Genomic DNA, 21,248 nt, shown 5'->3' on the forward strand with positions numbered 1-21,248 from the left:
TTGTCTTATAAGACAGATATATGCTAAAACTATAAAACTTTGCCAAAAATTTATACCTTGTCTTATCTGAAGGTCATCTTATCTGCGGAAATATACGGTATATTGACATTAGCATTTTATTTATTTTAGATGTTTTTGAGAAAGTTGAGCTTTGAGTAATATATATTTAATTGTGTTTTTTTCTGATTTCAAAAATGTTTTATTCAATTTTATTAAAGATACAAACCAAATTCAGCAAAATCTTGTTACAGTAGATGATGATGAATATGATGATGATAAAACCATAAGGTAAGATCTTTTTGCAAATAATATTTCAGTTTAAATTAAAGTATAAAGTAATTTTTTACACCAAAACTTAATATCTTGATCATATATGACAAAATTGATGTGTATTTTTCTACAAGATACATATTATTTTCATTATTGAAAAATCCTGGGCTAATATGTACAAAGATACATATTAGTTTACATCATAAAAAAAGTCTCTATAGTATTTCTCATACTCCAGTCATTTTTATTTTATTTATATTAAATCTATTTTTAACAAAGTATTATGAGTATTATGTTCAAAAAGTTTCCAAACTTTATTTATTATAAAAAAATACTTCACTTATAATTTATTTGTCAGGGTCCCCTTCAAAGTAGGCTCCTCCCCAACATAACACTGTTCCGATACAGTGTTTCCACTTTTTGAAACAGTCCTGGAACACTTTTTCTGGAATGCTCATAAGCTTCTCTGTCTTTTTTTTTTTCTATCTCTGGAATGGTGGCAAATCTTTTTCCTTTGAGCATGTTTTTTAGTTTGGGGAACAGGAGGAAGTCGCATGGGGCCAGGTCAAGTGAGTAGGGCAGGTGGGGTAACACAGTAGTTTTGTTTTTGGCCAAAAATTCATGAGTTCTGAGGGACAGCATGGTTGTGGTGAAAAAACCTCTCGCCACTCCTCCAAAGTTTGGGCCATTTTCGCCAGATTCTGTTTCTTAGGCATTTCATAACCCCCAGGTAGTACTCTGTGTTGACTGTGTGGCATGTAGGTAGGGTATTCATGATGCACAACCCCCTTTGCATTGAAAAAAGTCAACATTACCTTAACATTTGAGTGAACTTGTCGAGCTTTTTTGGGGCGGGGGATGTTTCACCCACCCCCACCATAAGCCTTGGTAATCAACTCAAAAGTTTAAGTGAAGGATTTCCCAAGTTTCACATAGAATTTTACAGAACAACACTGCTCCTTCAAACAGCTCATTTCCACGGATCTGATTTTTCGCTGAACCCCACAAACATCCCTTCACATAAACGGCCATAACTAATCACCAAAACAAGATATCAACAAACATATTGAAAGGAGGTTACTGAAGATGTTTCTCCGGACATAATGCCTCCAAGTGGATTAAAAAATAACCAACTGGAGGCGCACTATTCAAAAAGTTCAAGAACTTTTTGAAAAACCCACATGTTTTAAAAATATAATGTAGATATAATACCAATAGCATTATTTTAGAAGTTTGAAACTTGCTAACATTTCCAACTCATTTAATGGATCATTTTTAGATATACTAAAACAGAGCAAGAGTATCATGACACAAATGGTTGAATGGATAAATTAAAACAATTGAGAGGATGGGATTATGACAATGGTGGGCCATAGATAATGTATATTGAGGCTGGAATGCTACACTGGTACTTTTTTCAGAGTCAGGATACATTCCAGAACTATATTAATACAACATAAATACATTGTAAATATATACATAAAAATCAGGAAGTTGCAATATTCATTATAAAAAAAACAAAAATTTTTTCCAGATATGTTGACAAATTCTACATACAGGTTTATTCTGCAAATCTCTTCTCAGTTAATGATATCCTAGTTAAATGTCTTTTGGTTTTAATGCCCAACCTAGTATTGAAAGATGCATACATACTATAAACATTTTTCTGGCTGTTTGTAAAAAAAGTTTATATTTACATCAATACAACATTTTAAACAAAATGTGTGGGATAAGTCTTTAATTACATTTTAAACTGGTAGGAGGTCAGAACCATAAGAAAACTGTACCATGTATCAACAAAGCAAGTACAGTAGAGCATCGTTTATCCGAATCAATTGATTGTGTGTCCGACCGTCAAAGAACCATTCGGGATCGAGTTACGTATATACAAGCTAAGTCTTTGTTTATTGTCTGGTCAATGTACACTTCCGTTTGTCAATTGTTCACGATAGGAGGCGTCCTTTTCGTGTAAGATCCAAGTCGGATGTATGTGAGTTAATAAATGTTCTTGTTGCCTTTGCCTCGCCCTGTTTTTGATTCGTTCGCGGTTATAGGAAATCACCACAGGTTATGGGCCCAGGTCCCGTGAACGAATCTCAACAGTCGAATTTGTCTGAAAGAAAGGAAATTGCATAAATTGAGAACCGCAAGTTGCGTCGAGACACGTGTCAGCCACATCTTCGTTCATCGTCCGCAATCGCCATCTTTGACGAGCTTCATTCGTCGGTCAACCTCGTCAGTGCTCTCTGTCAATATGGATATCGTGAAATCTCAAATGGAAACTTTGTCAGAAGACTCGCAGGGAAATATTAATTATATCTCATGGAAGTTTAAGCTAAATCTTACGTTGAGATCGAAGGACTTGTACGACGTTGCGAACGGAATCATTCTTAAACCTGAAGATGCGAATAATGCGGCAGATGTCGCAGCGTGGATTAAAAAGGATTTAGACGCTCAAACTTGTATAGGTTTAAATGTGAGCAGTAATATCGCAAAGAAAATTGCAAATTGCACCTCTGCGTATAGTATGATACACAAATTAGAAACTTTGTATGGTAAAAGGTCCGATCTCACAATTGAAGGACTACAGAGAAATTTTTTTAATTATAAGTATGATTCAAGTAAGTCTGTAGTGGAGAATTGCTTATCAGTTCAACAATATGCAGAAGACTTAAAAGCTGAAGGAGAAACAATTAAGGAAAGCTGGATTATAACAAGAATGCTCGGAATACTGCCGCCGAAACTACATCACTTCAGGACGTCATGGGATAACGCTAATCCAACGGACAAGAACATCGACACTTTAATTGAGCGACTTCGACTGGAAGAAGACAGACTGAAGGAAGACGACAAGAAGGAACCAATCGCACAGAATGCCCTCATTTCAAAACAGAAAACGCAAGGTAACAAGGACAGAAGTCAGCAGAAAAATTCAGGAGTCGAATGTTTTAGATGTGGACAAAAGGGACATATAAAGAAATATTGCAAGAATAAGCCGTGTCAGAAATATTTTGAATACTGCAGGAAAACCTACAATTGTAACAACTGCAATCAAAAGGGCCATTTTGCAAGGGAATGTAAAAATGAGAAGTCAGACGAATCAGACAAAGGAGATAAGACCAAAGGACAACGACGAGCTCTTGTCACTGTAGGATTGACGTCTACGAAAATAAATGACAAGAACTCAAGACGAAACCGACAGGATATTTGGTATCAAGATAGTGCTGCCACACAGCACATGACCTTCAGGAAGGAATGGCTGACAAATTACAAAGCACTGGAGGAGCATACGAAAGTGATACTCGGGAACAACACAGAAATCAATGGAATCGGAGTAGGTGACGTCGAACTCGAGGCCTTTAATGGAAGGGAATGGTATCCAGCAACCGTGAAAGACGTTTTATATGTTCCTAATATATCATTCAATCTATTTTCGGTTACCCAAATGTTGGATAAAGGGTTTATTCAGACTGCCAATGCCAACACATCAGTTATCGAAACGGCCGATGGAAAGGAGCAAATAGCAGTAGCACAACGACTCGAAGGATTATATCAAATGATGTTCCGCAGAGAGGTCACAGGAATGTGCATGATGGCCAACTCAATCAAAGTATGGCACGAAAGACTGGCACATCAGAATGTGAAGTATTGCAAGAGTATTTTGGACAGAAACAATATAAGATATATTGATGACTGGGACAACAACGTTTGTATTGGCTGTGTCTACGGCAAACAACATCATATCTCTCACCCAAGAAATAACAAGGTAGCGAAGGAAGTATTGGATCTGATACATGTTGACTTAGGTGAAATGGATACCTTATCTCTGGGAAAGGCAAGATATTTTCTCTTATTCAAGGACGACTTTTCTCATTTTAGAACTGTTTATTTTTTACGAACCAAGGACGAAGCCCCTGCAGCATTGGATAAATACATGAAACTAGTTGAAAATCAATTTGGAAGAAAAGTGAAAAGCCTAAGGTCTGACAACGGGACAGAAATCAAAAATTCGACTACCAGAGAGTTATTGGAGGAGCTTGGAGTTTTACATACCAGAACAAACACATATACACCGCAGCAGAATGGACGAATAGAAAGGGAGATGCGCACCATAGTAGAGTCAGCTCGATCTGTTTTACATGCCAGAAATTTAAGCGAGAATCTTTGGGCTGAAGCTATTAACTACGCTGTATTCACCATTAATCAAACAGGAAAGAGCTCTGTAGATGACAAAAGTCCTGCCGAACTTTGGTTTGGACGTATGGTAAACATCTCAAAATTAAAAAGCTTTGGCTGTGAATGTTATGTGTTGATTGAAGATCATAAAAGGAGAAAGATGGAGAGAAAGTCTATGAAAGGAATCTTCGTCGGATATGATCTCGATTCACCCTGTTATAGAATCTACTTACCAGATGAAAAGGAGGTCGTCTGCTCTGACAATGTGATTTTCAATGAAAAGTCTGAAACTAAAGGAAGCACTGCCGAAGTCGAGACCTGCATGAAAGAAAAAGGAACAGGAGAGAAGATAGAAGAGCCTGAAACTGAGGACGAAACCGTGGAGGATTCGGATGATAGATGTTCACAGAATCATTCACGATACATCACTCTAGAAGAAACCGATGAAAGACCAGAACCGCCAGAGGAAACTCAACGAAGTTTACGAGATCGCCGAAAACTAAAGGCTCCAACCAGATTCAACGATTATGAGATGGGACTCATTCACAACTATGCCATGATAGGAGAAACCGAGGATATTTCAGTTAAGGAGGCTTTGAAGGACAGAGAATGGTATAAGGCTATGCAGAACGAGTACGACAGCCTGATCAAACTGAAGACTTGGAGCTTGGTGGAACCTCCAAAATATGCAAAACCTCTTACATGCAGATGGGTGTTACGTCGTAAGCAGGACGGCAGGATGAAAGCCAGACTTGTTGTGAGAGGATTCGAACAAAGACAAGGCATCGATTACTCAGACACCTTCAGTCCCGTAGCCAGACATGCATCTATCAGACTCGTGCTCAGTCACGCAGCATCCAGTAAAATGAAAGTAACAGTTTTTGATGTCAAGACAGCTTACCTACATGCCAATCTCAAAGAAGAGATATATATGAACCAGCCGGAAGGATTCTCTGATGGGACAGAAAAAGTTTGCAAGCTTGAAAAGAGTCTGTACGGTTTAAAGCAAGCCGCCAAAGACTGGAACGACGAAATTTCCGACTTTTTTCTCACGATAGGATTCGCTAATACCGACGACGATCCGTGCGTTTATTATAACAACGACAGAAGTGTGATAATAATATTAGTTGTAGACGACGGGTTCATTGCCGCCCAAAATGAGAAGGACATTTTCAAGATTCTGAAGTTACTGAATGACAAGTTTGAAATTACTTATAAAAGGACTTTACAATCACACATGACATACTTAGGTATGAAGATCAAAGTGTCGTCTGAGGGAATTTTTGTGAGTCAACCTGATTACACAGAACGAATATTAAAACGATTTGGGTATGATCAAGTGAACGCCGTGAATACACCGATAGAGCCAGGAATGAAAACGAATTCTGAAAATCTTGTCAATGACCAGACACTAGAAAAACAAAATCGTTACCTCGAAGCCGTCGGAAGCTTACTTTATTTAGCAACAATTTCCCGCCCAGATATAAGCTACGCCGTCAATTATCTGAGCAGATTCAGTAATCGACCCATGAAAAGTCACTGGAAGATGATTAAAAGAATTTTTCAGTATTTAAGAGGAACTACACATTTTGGAATATTTTTTAACCGAGATCCGAAATTGATAGCATATACAGATGCGGATTACGGAGGAGACGCCAATAGTCTACATTCCACAAGTGGAGTTCTTATCATGAGAGGAGGTCCAATTGTATGGTATTCAAGAAAGCAGCGTCTCGTGGCGAACTCAACAGCTGAGGCCGAGTACCGTGCAGCAGTTTCATCTATCGACGATATCTGCTGGGTACGAAGAATAGGAATTGAACTGAGATTATTAAAGAATGATAAACCCACCCCGTTATTTGTCGACAATCAGTCGGCAATTCACATGCTTAAAAACGCTCACCAAGGAAAGATAACTAAGGGTAAAAAGCATATTGAGATTCAGAGAAAATTTATTCAGCAGCATATTGGCACGACTGTTGAACTGCAACATATTAAAAGCGTCGATCAGCTTGCTGACATATTAACAAAACCTTTGAATCGTGTAATATTCGAAAAGTTACGCTGTAATATGATTAAGGAGGAGTGTTAAGGTTAATCATATTAGTCATTGTAAACCGCGCTTTAGTCAGTCGCTATCCGCTTATTTTGTGTGTCCGACCGTCAAAGAACCATTCGGGATCGAGTTACGTATATACAAGCTAAGTCTTTGTTTATTGTCTGGTCAATGTACACTTCCGTTTGTCAATTGTTCACGATAGGAGGCGTCCTTTTCGTGTAAGATCCAAGTCGGATGTATGTGAGTTAATAAATGTTCTTGTTGCCTTTGCCTCGCCCTGTTTTTGATTCGTTCGCGGTTATAGAAATCACCACAATTTTAAACTGGTAGGAGGTCAGAACCATAAGAAAACTGTACCATGTATCAACAAAGGAAGTACAGTAGAGCATCGTTTATCCGAATCAATTGGGGACTGGGGTTGTTCGGATAACTGATTTTTTCAAATAACCGATTATGTACAAAAAAATATATTAATCTATCCCAGGGGTGGGAAACCTTTTTGTTCATGAAGGCCACATTACAATTCATTGTCCCTTATAGAGCCGCATTGAAATTTTTTTTGTCATTTTATCCCTAGGCTTAGGTTGCTAAGTAATTTGAAAGTTATGTAATAAAAGAAAGACAGTCTATATTGCGTGTGTGTATTGTAAATTTATGTATAATAACTATAAAAAAAATAAAGGTCTTAAAAAATATATATCAACGTTTACATCACAGGCCACAGTCAGTCAGTCAAATAATCTTTATTCTCTGGCACCGCTGAGCACAGCCAGGCAGAAATACAAAAAGTACATAGTAGATACATGCTGTTAGTCATACAAGGGATACAATAAAATGGCAGAGAAAAGGGAAATAAAATAAATAACATAAATGAATTAAAATAAAAAAGAATAAAAATTAAATAAATGATTAAACAATAAAAGTGCACTATAACTAAAATAAAATTACTGTACATCGAAGTCTAAATGCTGTAATAGCAGAGCAAGGCATGTAAAAACATTGGCATCAAGGCTAGAGTGAATCAGATCACAAGAGAGCAGGTCAATAGATCCAACATCTAATGGAGTAGAGTGCAACAAATTTCTTTAACAAGTTAAAGTTGCTGTTGTTTTGTAGAAAAAATCAGGCTTTACTGGCCAGTCTATAGTGCTTATATTGGCATGCTGCATGCACTCATGCCTAATGTCATCCAGCATAGGACAGTTGTATAAATAGTGCATGACACCGTCCCGCACCCCACAGAGCTGACAGCAGTCAGAATTAGAATGGTGAAACCTTTTCAGGTAAGCACGAAAGCGCCCGTGTTCAGTCAAAAATTGGACTAAATCATGTGTGGGTTGAATCCATTTGCTGTGAATACATTCCTTGACCTTTGGGATAAAACATCTTGTTATGTGTTGTTCTGGGATCTTGTCCCAATCCAGTTGCCAGGTCTCCAAGGCATTGTCCCAGATAAGGTATTTAAGTCCTTAGGAATGAGATTGTAGGCAGGAGGGGTATCAGGATTAGGCATTACGTTTCGTGCCAGAAAGTCAGCCCGTTCATTACCCGTAATGCCGCTGTGTTCTTTGATCCAATTGATGGCATACTTGTTAAAAGACGTAGAAGCTGCAGCAAAGATGTCATTCGCAACAGGGCGAGTGTTATCTTTATTCCCCAAAACAGCAACAGTTGCAGCACTGTCTGTGAAGATGTTTATCAGTTTGTTCACAAAGTTAGTGTTGCACCAGTTGATTGCCATCAGCACAGCAAAGATCTCAGCTTGGAAGACAGAGCATTCCGGGTGTAGAGCAAAGGAATCATTGTAGACCTCTTCACTGGCCTGAAAGATCACAAAGGCACTTGCCGTGCCATCCATCGATTTGGATCCATCTGTAAAAGCTTCAATCTCTGTAGAGGTAACGCGAGGAGAGAGTCCCTTCCTTAAAGCAGGATGTGGGAGTGTAGATACAGGCCTGTCCAATTCAAACATGGTGGCATTAAAGATGGTTCCATTAATATCAACATCCCTGCCCCTAGAGATACAGAAACATTTGCTATTGAATTGGAGAAACTGTAGGATGGGAAGCTTCCCAGCCACCATAGGGAGGGCTGCATTTGAAACAGTGGAATAGCACCTGGTAAGTCGTAATAAGGCAATCCGTTGTGCAGACCTTAGAAGCCGATGGTTATGAGATTGAGAGGCAGCAGCGCTCCAAACAGCAGATGCATATGAAATGGTTGGTAAAAACAGGCAATCATATATGGCATTAGTTGCCTCAAAACCGAGGCCCCAATTACATCTAGCGACCCTTAAAAGACCATTGAAGGTCAAGTTACTTCGACTAGTAATGTGTTTTATATGCTGTTTCCAGGAGAGTTTATGATCAATCACAACCCCAAGGAAAGTGAGATGACTGACAACCTTTATCGATTCATTACGAAACCTGATACAAGGTACACGTCTGTAAAGATCGGAGGTGCCCAGAGAGGAGAAAACGATTCCCTTAGTTTTTGCCATGTTAAAACTGAGTTTATTACTCATACCCCAGTTGTACACTTTCTTAAGAATGTCAGTAGCTGCCCTTTCTATGTAGTTTCTTGATGGAGCAGGGAAAACCAAAAAGGCATTGTCTGCATATGCATAGACACGACATTGGTAGCCAAAATCAGTACGGAAGAAGTTATCGAATAAAATATCCCAGAACGGGCCCACAAACAGACCCCTGTGGACAGCCACGTTGTAGCTTATGTGTAAATTGAAGATGCCCCAGAGAGATAATTGCTTCTCTATCCTCAAAATAATTAGCAGCTGTAGGCTGTACATGACATTGCTAATATTTAGCAGTTGTATTTAAAAGGCAGAAAAGCAGCAGCTGTCAAAGATGTCATTACAGATATTAATGTTTGTCTGAAGATTAGATGATCACCTATCCGGGCATCCAATGCCTATCCATCAAACATATGTGGGCATTCATGTATTCACTGTTCTCAATTAATTATTACATCAAAGGCTCATATGGCAGGAAATTTGACAAAATGGGCTATCCTGCTTCTCTCAGCTGAATATGTGACCTTTCTCAAATTTTATCAGCTGTGTATAAAATCTTTGGCTGCATTGTACAGGCATTCCTGGTATTTGTAAAACTCCAAACAACAGGTACACTGCAATTTTAAGACAGTCTGATGACATTTCCTGGCATGCAGTTATTTACATACCTGATAAGACAATATAGCTGTATGTCAACTTTTTGTAGTATTTCTGGATATGTAACTTCTCTTGCCAATTATTATATTTTTAAAGTCTTTAATAGGTTATGATTCTAGTTTCTTTATTAAGCATACTTAATTAGACAGAACATTATCTATGGCTGACCAATGTTTTTTTTTGTCTAATTTCAGTGAACAAAATAACAAAAATTCACCATCTAGTACAAGCAAATTGAATGTAAGTTGTTTAAATAATCCCTATATTAAAATGAAATTGTATTTAAACTAAATATCTGTAAAATATTTTTCATTAACAACATTATAATTTTATTTAAAACTTAAAATGATATTTTTAAATAATAATCTCTTATTAATGCCACATCTTTGTATCTTTGCCTATCACAACTATTATTATAGTCAGTATTCTGATAAATTCATATATTGAATACTATAAAATTATGTATATACAAATATACAAATAGTTCAAACTATTAGTTTACATTATTTTACATTTTTAAAAAATTTTGTTGAATGAATCAATATTAATACTTTCATCTTAATAATCATTTGAAAAGATTGACTAATTTTTTTTAATTTTTCAAATTTTAATTGTAGTCAACAAGAAAAGGGAAGAAGGTATTAGCAACTAGAAAAAGAAAATCAAATGGTTCAATTAAAAGTAGCATGTATGAAAATAAATTTTCTGGAAGGTTAATGTACTGTATTTTGTTTTTTAATGAATTTATTATTATTATTATTATTATTATTATGTTGGGTTAAGTGAGATATACTCGGTTAACATCGGTGGCTGTGTACTATGCCGGACCAAAGTCAAGGCATAGTAACCAAAACAGAAATTAAAGAAGTGTATCAGTGTGTGTGTCTGTATTCAGGAATTTTCTCACAATATGACATGTATTCAATATAGTGGCCTTCTGTAGTGTGATGTATGTGTTTCTATTCAATTGTAATGAGCCCAGGCTTTTGTGCAGTGTGTGTAGTGTGACACCTGTAGAGGAGAGAACAACAGGTACAATAAGCACCCTATCCATCCTCCACAGATGCCTTATTTCCTGGGCGAGTTCTGTGTACTTGCTAATTTTTTCAGTGCATGCGTTTTGTATATTGTGAGTGTTTGGAATGGATATGTCTATAATGTATGTGATTTTATTGTGTTTGTCAATGAGTGTGATGTCTGGTCTGTTGTGGTAAATTGTTTTATCTGTGATTATGGCTCTGTCGTAGTACATTTTGTGCGTGTTGTTTTCCAATACTGTCTGTGGAATGTACTTGTAGTATGGCTCGTGGATGTCTAATAATTTGTGTTTCTTTGCAAGCTCGTGATGTATTATATTTGCTACTTGATTATGTCTGTGTAGATAATCTGTCTGTGCCAAGAACTTGCAACTAGAAGTGATGTGTTGTATAGTTTCTGGCATGATGTGACATTTTCTGCATGTGTCATTTGTGAGTGTACAACACTCTTTGAGTATGTGTTTTCTGTAGTTTTTACCTGATCCAGTATGGCAATCATGAATCCTTCTGTCTCTCCAAAGAGGCATCCCCGAGCTAACCAGCTGTTTGACGCAGTTTTGTCAACAAAATCCTGGGCCAGATCATAAGGATGCCTGCCATGGAGTGCCTTTCGAGCCCACGATTGCTTAATGGTGTCTATGCTTTTTATATGTTGTGTTGTGTCCATATGATGTGAGTGTAAGTTTAATGGTGTGTTATTTGAGTCTGCTAGAGTTACTGCTTTATGTAATTGTGATGTTTCTTGTTTTTTGTAGAAAAACTCTTGCAGTGACTGTATTTGTTTGTAGTGAAGGTTAACTATGTCAATCAGGCCACGTCTGCCATCTTTACGTGGAAGGGTTAATCTTTCTGTGGCGGATTTAGGATGACGTTGTTTATGCTTAGTAAGTGTTGTTCTTGTTTTCCTTTGGAGTTGCTTAAGATCAGTGTGAGTCCAATGTATAACTCCAAAAGAATATGTGAGTACTGGGATGACATATGTGTTTATTGCTTTAACTATATGTTTTGCATTTAACTGTGTTCTGAGAATAGCATTTAACCTACTTTGGTATTCTTTAATTAATCTTTGTTTTATTTGTGTATGTTCTGTTAGTTTGGCCTGTTGGAATCCTAAATACTTGTAGAACTCGCCCTCTTCCATGGATTCAATAACATCTCCATTTCCAAGTGCAAAATCTTCTTTCTTCAGGATTCCTTTTTCTATGTGAAGTGTTTTGCATTTATCTAGGCCAAATTCCATTTGTATGTCCTTGGTGTATGAATGTGTGATTTGTAGGAGTTGATGAAGTTGGTTTTGTGTGGATGCATAAAGTTTTATGTCATCCATGTACATGAGATGTGACAGTGTATACTGTGTTGTTTTTTTGTGTCTAATATTGTAACCATATTGCGTGTTGTTTAACATGTTGGATAATGGGTTCAGGGCTAAGCAGAACCAGAGAGGACTCAAGGAATCTCCTTGAAAAATTCCTCGCCTAATAAAAATTTGGTTTGTTTGTATGGAAGTGTTATTAACCCTGAGATGTAGTGTTGTTCTCCAGTGCTGCATAGTGTTTTGAAAGAATGCAATGAGTGATGGATGTATTTTGTACATGTGTAGGATATGTAGCAGCCAACTGTGTGGAACACTGTCGAATGCTTTTCTGTAGTCTATATATGCAATGTGTATGTTTCTGTGTTGTTTGTGTGCTTGCCGTAGAATGACTGAATCTATGAGTAACTGTTCTTTGCATCCCCTGTGGTTTCTATGGCAACCTTTTTGTTGTTCCATAAGAATGTCATGTTCTTCAACATGTTTGTATATTTTGTTTGCGATACAGGATGTCAATAATTTGTAGAGTGTTGGAAGACATGTAATTGGTCTGTATCGTGTGGGGTCCGTGGTATTGTTGTTTTTAGGTTTCATGTAGGTGATGCCCTGAGTAAGAAAATTTGGCATGTCTTGTAGATTGATGATGATGTGTGTTAGGTGTTTAGCTAGTTCCTGGTGCAGTGATGTAAACTTTTTGTACCAGAAATTGTGAATGTTGTCTACACCAGGTGTCTTCCAGTTGTGTGTTCTGTTAATAGTGTATTGGAAATCGTGTATGTTTATTTCAGCACAGGGCATAGTTGGTATGTTGTGCAAGTTTCTGTTCTCCTCCTCGATCCAGCCTGCATCAGCATTATGCATGACAGCACTGGACCAAAGAGAAGACCAATATGTTGTGAGTTGTTTTTCTGTTGGTGTGCCACTGTGCTGTGTATCAGTGTTTGCATTGTTATTAATTTGTCTGTAAAAGAGTTTTTCATTGTTTGTAAATAATTTATTTTGTTGTTTTTGCAGTGTACATGTTTTGTATCGTTTGAGTCTACGTGCTTTGGCAGCAAGTTTTTGTTTTAGTGTATCAATGTATTCTGTGATGCATGTGTTGTGATGTTCATGTTTTGTGTGTGTTTTTATTTTCTTGAAAATGTTTTTGAGCTGTTTCCTTAATTTGGGTGTTATGTTATTTTTAGTGTATTGTGTCAGTCTGTTTAATTGCTGTCTAATGTCATTTATTTGTGTTTTTATTCTTCTCTGCCAGGCAGGCATGTGATAGAATTGTGTTTTCTGTGTATTTGTCTGTGATTGTACTTTCAGTCCATGGTGTGTCACAGCTGTGACTTCCCCAGCATAAACTAATGTATGAATGTCTGCAAGTGTAGAAATTGAATGAATGTAGTGCGGTAGTAAGTGAGTGTTTACATAATTTAGTGTTTTTCCTACTTCTTTTGACGTGTTGATTTTTGGTATTCGTGGTTGTTGTGTGGGATCTGTGCCTGTATATTTAGTGAGTGTTTCCTGAAATATAAGTGAGAGCATATTAACTAAATCCATGTCTATGTTATCAGTGATGGATGAGGAAGCGTCTGTAGTATCATTTGTGGTAATTGTTGTATGTGTGTTATTATCAATGCTTGTTGCTGGATTATCCTGACAGGTTACATGATCTTCATTAATGTTAGATGTTTCTGTCTGTTGATGTATTTGATCAGCAACCTGTTGTTTGATAAGTTCAAGTGTTGTTTGTGGAATAAGGTTGTTGTGTATAATTGTTCTTTTTTGATCAACAACCCTTTGTTTGGTGACAGTGAGATGAGGATACTGTTGTGTGAATTCATGGTGTAGTTGTTGTCTGTATACTGTCATGTTTGTTTCGAATTTTGTGATGGTTTAGTAAGTACGGATGATAAACTCGTTCATTTCTACTGTCCATTTCATCTGTTGGCGTGGTTTTCCAGCCTTTGTGGTCTGTGGATGCATTGCCACAGAAACACCAAGGCTGGGTTGGTTCCTCACATCTGCTGAGGGCATTGTAGTAGCCATGCTTGGGCCGGTGCTGCTTTTGCCACCGGTAACCAAGGGAGACTGTGGCCTATTTTTCGAACGTGAGCCTCTGCCTAACCCACGAACGCGGACCTTGTTAACCTGGGTGATGTCCAAGTCGGTATCACACTTTGATCTGGTTATTACCATAACAAATATCTCCACAGAATGTGGGTGTGGTCACTCTTAGCTTCATTTCTCCCCGTATACCTTACTGGCATGGATGTCCCTACCAGGAGCTTATGTTCCAGCCTGCATTGCCCTATGGATCAGTAAAATTACTGGGCTCTCCCACCATGACCAGGTGGTGACCACGGGAGAGTTATTATTATTATTATTAAGTTGTTATGAGAATTTTATTTTTAAAACATGGTTTTAAAATTTTAGACTAAATAATAATATGACAATGAATCTGGCAGAAGTAGATGGTGTCCTTGGACAAGATTTTTCTATAGCATTTCTAAGCTTTAAAATAAAGATTTAAAAATGAGTACACAGATAAAACTTTTAAATTATTAATTTTGTATTGTATAAATTGAAATTTTTACAAGCTTTTAAATTAGTAAATTTAACGGTGGTTCACATTCATCTGTTCACAATTAGTTTCAGTTGCTGCTAGTCATAGATCTAGTTTTTTCTTTTTCTGGAAATGATTAATTTCAATTTTTTTAAATTATGACAAGTAAAATGAATTTGAACTAATGTGATTTATTTATAAACTGTTACCCGTAACTTAAAAATAATGATCACCAGCATTGAGGCATTAGTTCAATTTCATGTTTGTAGAAGTCATTTGGTTTCTGCTTCAAGAAATCTGTGACCACTTCCTGCACCTCTGCATCTGAGGCAGAATTGCAACATTTTCAGGTGTTTATTCAATAACTCACCAAATCCACAAAAATTGCAATGAAGGATCTAGACTGTAGGATAAAAACTTACAATAGCTGTTCATAGCAATCAAGAATAAATGCAAAGCTTGTTGTCAGATAGTTTGATCCTCTTGCATGACAATGTGAGACTGCACACTGCTAATGTGACTTGTGACAAGCTTGAGAACTTCAAAAGGAAAATTCTGTAGCACACACCCTACAGTCTGGATCTTTCACAATGTAACTTTCTTGTGATCAGAATTTAAACACCTGAAGGGTGTAATTTTGCCTCAAATATGAAGGTGATAGAGGAAGACAGATTTCTTGAAGTAGAGACCATAGAATTTCTATAAGAATGGAATTACCTGACTCATTATCCAATGGAATTAATGCCTCAATGTTAGCAATCATTACTTTTAATTTACAAGTAACAATTTGTGAATAAAACACATTGACTCATTTTCATTTGACTTGCTGTAATAAAAAAATTTGAAATTAACCATTTCCAGAAAAAAATTGGTCGAACTATGACTAACAGCAACTGAAACTAATATTTGTGAACAAGATGAATGTGGACCACCTTATTTTTGCAAGATGCTGGGAGTTAAAGAGTAATGTTCTAAACCCTTTTTCCGACATCAGGAAGGTAAGTTCTGCTCAAGTTTTACTGGACGGCTTTTAAAGGGTTAGAATTTAGTAGTAGGGTGTTATCTAACAGTGAGTGGGACGGTGTGATGAGTTCATTGATAGGTTCCATTTTCTAAGGAAGTCCACATGGGATCAAGTTAACAAATAAACAACAATTTAATGAACTAAATTAAAGCATACAATAACCAAAGACACTGGGTTATATACAGGCATATGTAACATAACATCTGGTACTATGATCGATACGTTAGTCCTAACATATATCAGTTATACAAAATCCAGCTTGTTCTCGAACAATTACGGGGGACTATCTGCTTAAGTCTAGGTTGACCAAGAGAGAGTTTACAATTCTATGTACACTATCTTGGGACATTGATCAACTGACTTTATGTGATGTATTATGAAAGAAATGCAAAATGCTTAGTTGCTTTTTTCACTTTTTGAGAGTTTTTTTATTCAAATTAAAACCAGATACAAAGTGACTGTTATCAATAAATAATGAACAATAAACAATATTAGGAGTGCAATTGTCATCCTTCATGGAAAAGTGCTAAGAATCCATAAACTTATTTCAAACAAGCAGCAATGAACTTTAGGCTTCCATTAATTTGTTATAATTAAACAAGCAAATTTAGATATTAATATAGTAAAATTAAACTTTTATGATTAAATTACTACAGATTTTGTATTGTTTAAAAAAATTCACGAGAATGGTCTGCAAGATTCAAAATTGTGAGTTTAGTGGTTTGTGAGGTCAGAAAGGTTGCAGACCACTGATCTGGATGATACATCACAGTGTCACTATTCACAATGTAAAAGACACTTCTTGGTGAATGATTGCTCCAAAGATCAGTATGCGGCCATTATATCCCCATCTAGTGTGGGAATTAGATCAGGTGACCTTATGTTTTCTAGGGATGACACTCCAAATATGTCATTAATGGGTCAATTAGGGCGGTGGGAATTTGACTTGTTAGATTCACACTGAGAAATTGTTTAAATTTCTATGTTCTCACATGTCAACGACCAGATATTGATAAATATCATAAATCATAAAAAAAAATTTCTCCATGTTATACTTAATTAATTACTTAACTCCTTGATCTCACATTTCTAAATTTACTAATTTAAAAGCCTGTAAAAATTTCAATTTATACAATATAAGATTTATATGAAACAGAATTGAAAACTTTAATTTGAACTTTATATTTATATATAACAGTAGGAAGAAAAATAGAAATAGACTAAAAATTTGATTAAGATTATTGAATGATCATTATCATATAACATATAAATGACATAAAGTTTTTATTATTTTAGATTTTGTTGGTTTTTTTTGGATACCTTTATTTGCATTATTATTTTAAAAATAATATTTAATAAAATAAATTTTAAAATTTTAATTTAATGCTTTTAAAAATATTTTAGTTTGACTTGTTATTTAATTTTATTTGATAGTGATAGTAAAAGAAACATACATAAAGTTGCCACTGAAACTGATACCAGTAGTGATGTTAGCTGGATGAAAAAAAAAAAGCATAATTTTCAAACACCAAAGAAAACATACAGTAAAAAGTATGTGTAAAATTTTTACATTATTTTTCATTGATCTAATAGAATATTTAATATAATTTTCCTCTAAAAAATTTTAATGAAATGAGTTTATTTCAGATCAGTGTGTAAACATTAATTTTATATTTGATTGATTAAATAATAGTTAAAATATCTCTTCCATTTAATATAAATTGTGAAATTTGTTTGATGTAAATTTTTATTTTCTTGAATTACTTATCAAATACTGTTTTCTCATAAGTTGTGAGTTACGAAGCCTCTGTTATATAGTTTTTCAGAAAATCAATCACAGTTAGAACAACATGTTTTTACTTTATCTTTACATATAAATGAACTATAAATTTTATATGAAATAGATATATCTGATGAAAAATTTTGGGGAAAAAGCTATTAATTAGTTACACAGTTTATCAGAACACCAAATGCAACAAAGCAACAAAATATATATTATCACTGTATGTACATGGACAACATAAAACTCTATACATCCACACAAGATAGCTAGATCATTAGAAGTTATACATAACTACTCCACTGACATTAAAATGTAATTTGGCCTGAACAAATACAGAATGCTTCACATAAGAAAAGGAATCCTGAAGAAAGATGATTCTGTACTTAAAAATGATGGCATCATTGAATCCAATGATGAAGGTGAAATCTATAAATATTTAGGATTTCAACAGATCTAACTCACAGAACATACACAAATAAAACAAAAGCTAACAAAAGAATATAATTAGTAGATTAAACTTGATACTAACAACACAACTGAATGCAAAACACACATTTAAAGCACATTTGTTATATATAATTTATGCATTGCAGTAAATCTAATATTACATGTGTTATGTATTATAATTGTTATATATACTGTATAATGTAACTTTGTATGCAATAAATCTATAAATACAATGTAATATTTCTTTAATAATTTTATTTTATAGTTTAATAAATTAATTAAAAAATTAATATTATAGGAAAAAATTGAGGAAAAAATGTATTGTGCAAACAACAAGCAGTTCAGAAAGAGAGAGTATCAAACAGCCTAGGACTAAGAAGAGAACTAAAAAGGTAATATAAGAAAGTAAATGATAAAATTTTATAATATAAAAATTCAATTAAAATAACCTTTACAGATATGTTAATTTCTAACCAATAAGTTTATTAATGATTTAAATAAATTCAATATTACATATGAATATATTTTGATCAGTCTATACGCTTAAACTTATAGATCACATTAGTTCTTGCTTGCTCATCTATATTTGTCTGTACTTGTAATCATTTACAATTATTATTGTTGAATTTTTTTTTATAAATAGTAAAATAATTATTTCCTACTTCATAGAATAAATAAATGATTCTATGAAGTAGGAAACAAATGCCAAATGTTATAAACATAATTTAAGAATAATAATAATTGAATTTTTTCTTGAAATTTGGTTAATATAATTTGCATTTATTATACTTTTACTTTTTACAAATAATGTAAATCCATATTAACAACATGTAAGACTTCATTAAATATTAAATTAAATGAATCCTCTACAGTTTATTGGAATCACCAGTTGTTTGTTTTTTGAGTTGTATTATAGTAGGAGATACTCCTTAAATTTTACCTTTGAAAAATTTATTCTTTACCAGAGATAGATACAGTGATACCTCGGGTTTTGTCGATAATTTGTCCGAAAACAATCGACGAAATTCGAAACCGACGAAAACCGAGACAAATTTTTCAATAGGAATCAATGTAAATCTGATTAATTCGTTCTAGAGACTTCAAAATACGCACAAAAAACACACGTTTTAGAGAATGAATATAGCGTTTAATACTAAAAACAATAAGAAATGAACATAAAATGAATATATAAGACTAATATAATAAATAAATGAACATTTAACATGGTATTTATCTTTCTGAAGACTCTTCTTCATGTATGAAAGATGGTGAGCACTCCTCACCATCTTTCATAGTGTTGGAATCAACGATCACAATTATTGTTAAATGCTATTCGACATTGTCTCCGAAACAGAATCGTCATCTAACTGCTTTTGTTTGATCCAAATTAATAATAACTGTTCAACATTTTCAATTGTTTGCGATCTCTGTTTCATTAGTACATTTACGCCTTTTGTTACATTAGCCTTCTTTATCGCTTCCTTTTTCGACACAATGGAACTTATTGTGGATGGCAACTTCTCATACATGCAGCTGATTTCAGCAATCTTAATGCCGCTCTCATATTTTTCTATGATTTCCTTTTTCAATTCAATCATGTTCCTCGCCATCTTCTTCAAAGGCCTGCTGGCTCTGGAAACTTCCTTTGGTCCCATGATGGAGCTAACAGAGTCAAGTTACTAAACTTGATGTGCGAAAAATTGTGACTGAAACCAAAGTGCCGATGATTGCTAATTGTTTGTATCACATATAATTTCGTTAAAAAAACACCTTACGATGCACTAACACTTTTGGGAATCACGCCCTGTTGTGGCGAGATGATGCCTTCTCTTTAACCAGACGAAAACCGCTTCCATTTTCCTGCCTAAACTGTTTTTATATATGCGCACAAGTGGCCGGCGGTCCTCCAATCAGCGTCCCCGCTCGTCTGTAGCTCTGTCAAGTCTGCCATTCATTCAAATCTAAGGGATTGTATGGAATGATCACTATTGGTCCAGATTCAACCAATCCTAACGAGACACGAGCCACCACGACAAACAGAAAATGAAAGCAATCGAATTGTTTTGCTAGATGTGTGGGTTAATGCTTGCACAATGAGAAACAACACCATACTGCAGAGGAGAACATGAGTCACCCACTGATTTCAGTGAGGTCATGTGGGCACACTGACGAAATCTGAGACAATCGCCGAAAACCGAGACAAATTTTTCACGAAAAAAATTGACGAAAACCGAAACTGACGATAACCGAAGTCAATGAAAACTGAGGTTTCACTGTAGATAATGAGGATTTAGTCTCTCTCCCCATACATCTACTACCACCATAATCATCATCAGGGCCATCAAGTGGGGATCTAGGAATTTTCACTCAGGTCTGCAGAAAAATTAGTGGATGTAGTGGTTTCTACCCTTCTAAATTAATGTTATTTTTAATAATGGAAAATAAAATCTTTAAGACTGCTTTTTATTAATAAAGAAATGTGCTATACATTTCATTTATTCAAGAAAATGGCAAAAGGCTTACTTTACACCCCCCCCAAATCCCATACAAACTCTTGATGGCCCTGGCAGTCATTTCTCGATTCCCAAAATTGGATAAATAATTATACTTGTTAATTGTTAACAAGTAATTACTTATTACTTGTTTTCATTAATTCAAATTTATGTTGTTCTTAAAAATGATAAGTAAAGCTTTATTAAGTATATACAGTAGAGCATCGATAAGTGGAACGTCGGTAAGTGGAATGGCCGGAAAGTGGAACGATTTTCAGTCGGACTGTGTCGTGCTGAATCGAATGTTTTTGATACTAAATTTACTTCTAAAGTATAATTTTCATGTTTTTTATATTCTTTAATATATTTATTTTGTTTGTACAAAATGCAGAAATAATTTTTAACGATACGATAGCCTCGATGATTATTATAAAAATTTTCATTAGGCTTAAAATCGACGAAAATTCAACACGAAGCGACACGCAACGGAGAAAAATTCAACAGGAAGCGATACGCAACGGAGAAAAATTTGAACATTGGACAGGTTAATGTATTTTTTCGTACAAAGTCGGAAACTGGAACAAATCATTAACTGGAAGGACCCCAGTCCCCAATTGGTTCCACTTATCGACGCTCTACTGTATAAGTATAAAATATGATAAGTATATTTATTTTAATCCATTACATTAGACGATTAAAATAAATATACTTATCATAGAGGAATTTTGGGTCTTTTATTTAGAAGTGTAGTGATGTTTTTTGTGACTGGGAATGTAATAGTAACTTAACTCTTTATATCATTTAACCCTTGATAAACTTGGTTTCATTATGTTGTTTCACTTAATGTCAAGACCTTATTGATGATAAGTTAGAGTTTTTTGTACTCTTAGATTCACATATATAAAAT

At 35.0% G+C, this 21,248-nt stretch overlaps 1 protein-coding gene across 1 annotated transcript in view; it reads left to right on the forward strand.

Moving 5' to 3' along the window:
* The window catches only part of LOC136989662 (putative leucine-rich repeat-containing protein DDB_G0290503), a 103,445-nt gene that overhangs the window by 27,168 nt on the left and 55,029 nt on the right, over nt 1-21,248 (forward strand). Inside the window, exons 8-12 of the mRNA XM_067287885.1 lie at nt 219-288; nt 9,887-9,932; nt 10,310-10,380; nt 17,054-17,170; nt 18,148-18,241. Coding sequence (XP_067143986.1) covers nt 219-288; nt 9,887-9,932; nt 10,310-10,380; nt 17,054-17,170; nt 18,148-18,241 — 398 coding nt within the window. The remainder of the gene's footprint in view (nt 1-218; nt 289-9,886; nt 9,933-10,309; nt 10,381-17,053; nt 17,171-18,147; nt 18,242-21,248) is intronic.

This window comes from Centruroides vittatus, unplaced genomic scaffold, assembly GCF_030686945.1.
Source record: "Centruroides vittatus isolate TY-2023 unplaced genomic scaffold, ASM3068694v2 scaffold_752, whole genome shotgun sequence".
Taxonomy (NCBI): Eukaryota; Metazoa; Arthropoda; class Arachnida; order Scorpiones; family Buthidae; genus Centruroides; species Centruroides vittatus.